Source organism: Apteryx mantelli, chromosome 1, assembly GCF_036417845.1.
Source record: "Apteryx mantelli isolate bAptMan1 chromosome 1, bAptMan1.hap1, whole genome shotgun sequence".
Taxonomy (NCBI): Eukaryota; Metazoa; Chordata; class Aves; order Apterygiformes; family Apterygidae; genus Apteryx; species Apteryx mantelli.
Genome location: NC_089978.1, coordinates 184,213,709 through 184,222,671, shown reverse-complemented (window position 1 = coordinate 184,222,671; position 8,963 = coordinate 184,213,709). Strand labels below are relative to the sequence as shown.

The 8,963-nt window shown below is 47.2% G+C and overlaps 1 protein-coding gene across 3 annotated transcripts in view; it reads left to right on the top strand.

Moving 5' to 3' along the window:
* Positions 1 to 5,787: 5,787 nt before the first annotated feature.
* HMGA2 (high mobility group AT-hook 2) overlaps positions 5,788 to 8,963 on the top strand; it is a 119,921-nt gene continuing 116,745 nt past the window's right edge. For 2 of the 3 annotated variants that reach the window (XM_013947963.2, XM_013947964.2), the window contains exon 1: positions 5,788 to 6,572. In XM_013947963.2, the coding sequence (XP_013803417.1) occupies positions 6,462 to 6,572 (111 nt within the window). In that variant the 5' untranslated portion in view covers positions 5,788 to 6,461. Of the gene's footprint in view, positions 6,573 to 7,577; positions 7,655 to 8,963 lie in introns of those variants that run through there. The other variant, XM_013947965.2, reaches the window with a different exon arrangement.

The following is an 8,963-nucleotide window of genomic DNA, read 5'->3' as shown; positions in this document are numbered from 1 at the left end:
TGAGTCTTCATGGTACTGCTCTGCATAAATAAGGCTTTATTTGTTGACATAAAAAAGTTAAAAAACAAAATTGCTCATGAACAAGAATCTCCAGCCATAAACCAAAGAACTAGATCTGCATTAAAGAAATGAAAAACAGAAACAAATGACCATGTTTCTATGAGTGATAGCACAGTTTTGAATTAATGAATGTATGAATCACTGAAAAGGCACTACCAGACAATTATCTCTTTCTCTGCATACATCTGTAGGTCCAGAGCTAGCGAGAACTAATGGGCAGAGGCAGTCCTTAGGAGGTGGCAGGAATACCAGTCTGCTGAGATGAAATCACCTGAACATTTCATACAGAATGTACCTTCCCTCTGGATTGTAAGGATTGTAAGAAAAATCTCATTATCGAGGTGTAGCCGAAGTTGTTGAGGTGAAGCCAAAGCATGTTTTGGCCCGCAAGGTGGCTATATTGCATTTTTAAGCTGTTTATAGATTGGGGAATTTCTACTAAAATAATCCCACATGCGTGGATTCCACTGCAGCTGCATCAGGGTTAGCAACAATGGGAGCCTTAGTATAGACAGCTTTCGGCTCCAGCAGCCGTTTTCAGCACTGTATCAGTTAACCCTGCTCTGAGGAGGGTTAATTGACACAGTGCTGCAAATGGCTGATGAGACGAAAACTCTCCTATTATGTCTCTCAGCATCCCTAACAAGTGTGCAGCTGCATTCATATTAGCAATGGTGGGAATTTGGAGGAGGGAGGAAAATTCCCTAGTGCAGACAAGGCCTGAGAGTGAGCCTTAATGTTCTTTTCTGGGTCTTGTTTGTCAGTTGCAGATACGCTTCCCTACAGCGTTACCCCAGCCATCTGCAGATTGCTGATTTTGAAGCACCAGCCTCTTTGGTTCCATCAGCTGGATGAAAGGAAAAGTGTGGAAGAACTGCAGTTCTCCCCGGCCCACCTGATATATGCACTCAAGGTTCCTGTGTCCAAGCTCTTCTTCTGTCTTGTATTCCAGAGACCAGAGAGAGTCCATTCAAAAAGGACCAGTGAAAACGAGAGTTAACTTTTTCCACAAATATAGGAGATATTTGCAAAATGTAATTCTCCTGGGAGGAGTGGTCTTCTAGAAACAGAATATCAGTATTCCCAGCTTCTTGAGTACTCATTATAGCCTTTAACTAGGTAAATATCTGGCTGCTCTGGTGCACCACAACAGTGAAAGACCTAACCAATATATGACACTTACACATAGGGTAGCCTCTAACACCAGTAGTGCCAGACTGTTCCACTAAGGAACTCTCTGAGATGGTGCTGATCTATGAGCTCAAGGAAGGACTGAGGAAATGGGCAGAAAAATTCTTCTGAATGGTACCATCTGCTCTCCCATCCCTGGCCAGAGATCTCTTCTGAAGTAAAAGCTTTGCTGCTAACCCAGAGGTAGGGCCTTAAACTTGCTGTTATTGCTGTCCCTTTGGAGTAACTTGTACTCCATGAGAACTAGGGTGGAAAAAACTTTGGACTCCTTTGAGCAAAAGGGTGATGTGGCCTGACTGTGCTCTTCTTCTCAATGCATACACGCATACGTGGTGAGCAGGCACCATAAAACCAGTGACACACTTACTGTCACATAGACAGCATTGCAGACCTTGAAGGAAATGTTGCAGCTTGAAAAAAGTCTTCTTTCCTTGTGTGATACATTACCAGTTAAGACCATCTGAGCCCCCAGATTTCCATAGGTGTGAGTTAGTTACAATTATCTATAGGTTATCTCACAAGTCCCTGTGACTGTGCACAGCATGAGCCTGTTGACTTACAGGATGTGGTTCTTCTGCTTCCACAGGCTTTTGAAAAAGGAGGTGAATTAAGAAATGAGCAAGGCAAGGGGGTTCTTTGTTGCTATTTATAATCTCCAAGGCATATTTAACCTGTAATTTTCTGACTGGGATATCTTTCTAAAAGATATTGTGGTGCAACTTGAAATTCTATGTTCTGAGGCAAAATGCTATTGCTGCTGTTAGACTGCTGTTAGAAAAAGATCCCCTCTAAGAACAGAACAAGGTGGTATTAGGCCAATTATACCCCTAAAGCTATCATACCGACTACAGAATAAGAAATGACCTTTTTATAAGTGTTCTTGGTGAAGTAACAAAATCTCCATATTATGGGATGGAATAGTAAGTAACATCAAAATTATCTGGCAATGATACATTGTGGTATGCAAGAAACTGATCTTGACATTACTCTGTGTCACCTGGCCTGGTTTCTTTCAAACAGCTGACTTTGAGAGGCATCTGCTTCTGCTGAATTGTAGTAGTGCCCTGTAATCCCCTTCTTGCTCCAGCCACCAGAAGGTGCAAGAAGGGTTGAAGATGGGCCATAATTCCTGCTTCCAACTTGGTACCAACTCTCTCATTCCCCAGAAAAATGCTGGATGAGAATAGAGCCAATTCAGCAGATTTCCAGAAAGGACTGTGAGATAGAGGGGATTGTACTCAGGGGGATAAGAAAGGAGAGTGGTCTTCAGCACCATCTTGTGCCACAGTCTTTGCCATTGAATGACATTTTCCAGGGATGTGTTCCAGCTCCGCTATGGAGCCTGGGTAGTGAAAAGAGAGAAATCTGCCACACCTATAGCTCTTGAAACATCTTTGCCACCTTGTACAAAAAATGTACTAGCAATGTGAAAATTTTGGTGAAGGCTTCAAATGACATTGCTACTCACTCTCTTGCTGAACTGCTCCTGGTTTTCTTACCTGTAATGTGGTGTGTCCCTTTGTAAAGCACTTGTCATAGCACCCCTTGACATTTCTGTGTCTGAAAAATCTATTAATAGATTGTTAAGACAATCTTTAAGTCAGAGTAGCTTAAAAGTGTAAGCAGAGCTACCTGAATATTTTGTAAGATATGTCACTATTGAATTCTACACTCACATTGAAATCATCATGCATGGAAAAGAATTTTCATTCTCTTAACCTTGTAGGAAGTTCCTACAAGCTTTCTGAAGAAATTTCCAGAATCTGTAGGCTTATGGAGAGTAGAAACCAGGCCTTATCTTAGTTTATGAAATGCCTTTCTGGCTCTGGATGCTACCAGAAAATAATAACAAAATTGACAATTAATACTTCTGTTGATAGACAAAAGTTTAAATATCAGACCAAAGCTGGTGGAAAGTAGGTCATCTCTACTCCTGTGGCTTCACAGTATTCTCTTTAATGAATTATACAGTTCAATTCACTGGTGTTTTCCCTAAATGGAACAATAATCTTAAAGAGGATGGACTGGAACTGTTGAAGGAACAGTTACCACATCTCTTTTCTGAAGGAATCTGGAACAAAACCAGGAGCTGTTGCTGGCTTCTCTGTTTCCACTAGCCACTTCAGGAAGTTGGGTTTTCTGAATTCTGGATGCTGTATTGCTTACCTGCGTTAAGGTATCTAGGTATAAATTATATAAGAACAAGTTGTTGATTAGTCTGAGACAGGCTGTATTCCTAGTGTTGCCATCAGGAATATCATAGTGGTTTATAATCTAAGAACTTTTGGATAAGGAAGGAATTGAGACAGTTTCAAATGACTGACAAACCCATAGTCATTTAGGTCTCTGATGATAAAGCTGGGGTTTTGCTAATGCTAACTCTTACTATGTTAGTGAATTTGCAGGCAGGTATCCCTAGCAGGACAGGAACTCCATTGTGCTGGGTGCACTGCAAGCATTGAGACCTTTCTTGTCCTGAACAGCTTTCCAACAGTGAGTTTAGAGCATTGCTCCCATGTGAAGATTAGCTGCTTATGGCTGTATGCAAAAATCTTTGGACCATAGTATTGTTACTAGAACTACTCAAGGAAAGACTAATGGAACTATTAATAGCCCATATGGGATGAATCTGTAGAGACAGCAGTTTTGGAGCTACAGGCTTTTAGCAATAGCATGTACCACTGTCTTCCAGAGACATGAATATGCTTCAAAGAGATCAATGGATGTTATAAAAATTATTTGCTGCTACGCTTTAAACTATAGACTTTACAATCTCCACTTGGAATCTTGATCTCATAAAACAGCTTAACCTTTTGATGCACAGAATGGATGTAGGGACCTTCAGATTTCTTTACGGTGTGATGGGAACTGAATATTTTTCAAAGTATAGTTCAGACTATAAGACTGTTTTGATAGCTATGAGATTTAACAGGTGGACTGTATCCATCTTCCATAGCTGGTTGCTTTTGGGGATGGGGAGAAGCAGAGCTTTGGAAAGCTTGTGATTGGATTAAAAACACTAGGGGAATATTTTCAGCCTTAAGAAGTGTCCTAGGATTTCTCTTTCTTTAGCCCATCTGTCTGCAGTGTACTTTTCCTATTCCACAGAAAATAACTCAGCTGTGTCCTCAGCACAGTCCTTGCTCTTCAACTCTTGCATATGTTTGATTGGAGTAACTCTTGCCTGATTATGTCTCTTTATCTATCTATAGACAGTTAAGAATTTATAATGTATCAAACTAATTTGATGTATCTAGATAGCTAGTGCAAGAAGTGTTGCAACAGCATCTCTGCCCACTCTGGAGTTATACAGGATAATGTAATTCTTTTTGTCTTCTTCTAAGGGCTCTCTTGTGGATATCCATCCCAAAGCAGGGGAAGAGGGGAGTGAGGAGGAAGTTACAGGGGCAGCTATGTCTTAGCCAAGGCCCAAGGCCTTCAGGGAGATGTGGGACTGGGGAAAATACCAAAGTCGAGTATGGCACACAGGGGTTTTGCATGGGGGATGCAAACATCAGGGTCCCCGTTGGCCCTTGTGTGGAGCAGCTTGTGGTGGTCTCACTGTGCCAGGATGAAGGGGTGCCTAACTGAGGTTAGGTTTGCATTGGAGAGGATCAAAACCCAAAGGAGGGAGAAGGTATTTTAGGATACCTTGTTTAAGGATTTGGTGAGATTTGCAGACTACAGCTCAGTCGTGCTTGTAGGGCCAAAGGGGAGGGGGCAGAGTTTATCAGAAGAAGTCATTCCTTGAGCCTGTCACTGTGCCCGTAGGAAAGCTATGACCAGCTTTCAGATTAAACTGCCTAATTTCACTCAGGGCTGCTCCAGTCCCTGGAGGCACCAAGCCCCCAGGAGCGGAGGCTCCAGGGCGGCCGAGCGGCAGAAATGGCAGCGCCGCCGCCGCGGGTTGGAAGGAGGCGCGGGGGCCCGGCGGCCCGCCGCGGGCAGAAGCAGCCCGAGGCAGCCGGGGCAGGTCCGTGCGCGGCCGCGCTGCCTAGAGCTGCCCGCGGCCGCGGGAAGAGCGCGGGAGGCTCCCGCGGGCCCGCCGCGGGTGCCGGCCCCGCTCCCGCCGAGCCTTTGTTCCGCTCGGCGGCGGAGCGCCCACGTGCAGCGGCGGCGGGGGGGGCGCCCCCCGCGCCCGCGCCCCCCGCGCCGGGGCAAGCCCGCCGCCCGCCGCCCGCGCCTCGCCTCCGCGCCGCGTCGCGGGAGCAGCGCGAGGGCGGAAGGGCGGGCGCGGGCCGGGGCGCCGGGAACCCCGGCCTGGCCCTTTAAACCTGCCGCGGGAGCGGGGCCGGGACGGTGCAGGACACGTGAGCCGGCCGCGGCGTGCTCTGCCGCCGCTTCCTCGGCTGCCGTATTTCTCATGTTGTATCTGGCCCGCCGCCAGCGCCCGATCGCTAGGTTTTTCGTTTTTTCGCTCTGCCTCCTCCTCCTCCGTTTTTTTTTTTTTTTTTTTTTTTTTTTGCGCAGCCCCCTCCTATTTTTTCCACTCACGGGTAAAGGTGTTTTTTTTTTAAAACCCTCATCCTAGTTTAACCTGTGGGCAGGACGCGCATAGTAATATTTCCAGTCCCAGCAGCTCACATCACAGACACGAACCCAGGACCGCCTCCCCTTTTTTTCTTCCCAATCTCCCAAATCGTTTTATTATTTTTTAAATGATCGCTCATTTTGCCCGCTGCTCCCGCTGCTGCCGAAATCCCCGTCTTCCCAGGGTGCATGCTTCTGGCAAGATCGTGCAGTGTTCTCAGTCCATTTTCAGTGTGTCTTATCTTAATTTGTCCTGATCCGATCTAAGGGCGATAGCCACCACTTGCTTTCAATTTGTACGATTTTTTCCCCCTTCTCGGTTTGCTCCTAATACCCTCAGAGTATTTCCCCCCCTCTCTCCTTGCATTTCCAGAGTTGCAGTTTACTCTGCCGTTTCTTCTTCTTCTTTTTACCTCCCCTCTTTTGAATTGCTTCATATTACTAACCATTCCTAAATTGTAAGAGAAATTCATTCCCCCTCCTCTTCCACTACCACCAGCACCACTACCACCATCACCTCCTCCTCCTCCTCCTCCCCTTCTCTTCTCCTTTTTGGCAGCACCAGGACGTCCGGTGTGGTGGTGGCAGCGAGCAGCAAAAGCAGCAAGAGCGCGTTTTGATTCCCCCCCTTCCAAGGTGCTTTGGAGAGACTGGTTTAAGGCTGAGCAGCAGAAGTTACGATGAGTGCACAAGGTGAGGGACCCGGTCAGCCTTCCACTGCTGCCCAGGAGCAACCTGCAACCGCAGAGCCTCAGAAGAGAGGACGAGGCAGACCCAGGAAGCAACCACAAGTCAGTATCGTATAGATACATAGAGCCGCAGATCTATAGTATTATAGGCATGTACATGTACGTATTATGCTGCAAATGAAGGAGTCCTGGAGACGGACTGGGGGGCTTTGTTGTGTGCTGCTTCTCAGCGAAATGGTGCCGAGGCGTAGCGAGGGGCTTTGCCTGAGCCCCGGCGGGGCACCCTGAGGCTGGGAGCGCCGGGGTGCTGCGTGCGTGTGGCTGAGCCGCAGAGCCTCCTCGGCACTTTCACTATTGTGCAGGGAGCGAGCTGGGGCTTTTCAATGTAAATGGGGAACATGGAGCAGCGCGGCTCCGACCAACCAGCGCTCGCTGGGTCATTTCGAGCTGATTTTGAAATTGCGAAAGCGAGGAGCAGGGAACGGGGCTCTCCTGTCTCCCTCCTCTCTGAGCCCTTGCAATGTCTCAATCTGTGTGTGCGTGCGTGTGTGTCGGGTCCCACCGGGAGCTGCTGCCGCCTCCGATCTTGACCAGCCCAGCCCCTGACTGCCCCTAGATCCTGGGGTTGGGGGAGAGAGGGGAGTCTAGAAAGTCGCATAGGTTTTTTCCTTTTTTTTTTTTTTTTGCGTTCCCCCCCTCTTCCCCACCTCCTCCCTCCCCCCCGTCACCGTATGCAGAGAGGTGCCCCCATTGCCGACGGAGGTGGGGGAGGTAGCCGGAGGGGGCTTGCCCTGCATTTGCAACACCTTTTGCCTTTGCTCCAGCGCTTTCCCAGACAGGTCGAGGCAAGGGGGACTGTTGCGGGTCTCGGCGCGGCGAGCGGAGCCCGGCTCCCTCCCACCCGCACTCCCAGCCCTTGCCCGAGCCCCGAAAGGGACGCACTGGGTTCCTCGTTGACTTGCGAGACCTGAATCCGCGCTAAGGTTGCTAGATTTGCGCCTTATTTCCCCCCCGCCCCTTTCCGAAGTGCCATTGTCGCATCGTCTGGAAATGCAGAGCTGCATTCAGCCTGCTGCTCCCGGGCCGGGCGGGCGGAGGGAGGGAGTCCCCAGCTCTTTTCAGCCCCTCCGCAAGCGCTGGCGATGGGGAATTTTGCCTGCGGATGCAACCAATTAAGCTCGCAGGTTTGCAGGGGCTGCACGGGGTTGTTTGCAGTCCTTTCCATGTCTCGGAAGTAACGACTGGAAGTAGGGCTGCCTATTGAGCTCATTTAAAGCGAGCTTCCGCGGGCTTTAAAAATGTTTACTCCATTCATTTAGCATCAACCCACTGCAATGAAAGCCTGCGAGGGGCCCGAAAATACCGAGAGCGCTCAACAGCAGAGCCCCGGGCCGGGGGAGACCCGGCAGCTTTGACCCCCCCCCCCGACGTGCTCCTGCAAATTGCACAGAAAGCACTTTTTGGAGAGCCATAAAAGCGGAGCCCCTCGTTTTCCCGCTCTGCCCTAAGTGGCACTTATTCCGCCTGAGCAGCTCAGCTTTGTGCCCCACCAGCTCGCTTTACACCTTGCTCCTCCGGGTGCTCTCGCCCAGTCCGAGCAGTCAGCATCAGTCCTGCAAGCTTTCGTCGGGGCTTCCTCTTTTTTTTAGCATTTGAATGTATGGAAGAGAAAGAAAACTGCGTCTTCTTAAACGTGTTCAGCCCAGATGTGCAGTGTCTGTGAGGCTCGCCACTGAGAACTGTAGCTGTTAGTGAGTCCCCCCTCCAGCCTCCCCATAACCTACCCGGGAACTAAAAAGCTGAAAGATTTTAAGCTGGTTTAAGTTAACAAACTGCATTTAATTAGTTTTACCACATCCTGTAATCTGAATGAAATGTATAATATTTAAGACTAGAAGAGTTTTATAGTATTTATGATTCACTGAATAAATATTTGGAATCTGAACTCTTAGTAATTCATATCCATTTTTAAAGGACTGGTTATACAGAGGAACTAGTTAAGAAAATTGCTAAAACAATTATTGTTCCTGTGGAGTTGTTTTAGAATTGTTGTTTGTTTCAGATATTTTGCTTCCTCAAGGCTTTTTTTGCTTGCTAGTGCTCTATTGGAAGAAACGTTTACATCTGCATTTTAATTCAAATCAATTGTATTTGGAATAGGTGTGAATATAATGCATACTTCAGAACAACAGCCCCCAAAATATTTGTGCCCTTGAGAGAGGGAGTAATCTAGCTTGCTTTCTAGTTTTCCAGTAGTTAACCCTTTTTTCCAAAAGTGTGTGCTAGAAGCTGCATATGATAATTGTATCTTGTTATAATGAAATTTAATTGAAATTAAATGGGTAACTACTAATTTTTGAATAATCATTCTTACATGAGAGGTTCCATAGCCATCTTCTTTAAAAAAGTGTTTTCGAGTATAATTTGCTTGCTAGAATATGCAAACTTTTCAGTGTTTTTTATGCAGTTACAAGGGAAATTAAGTTCTTTTAA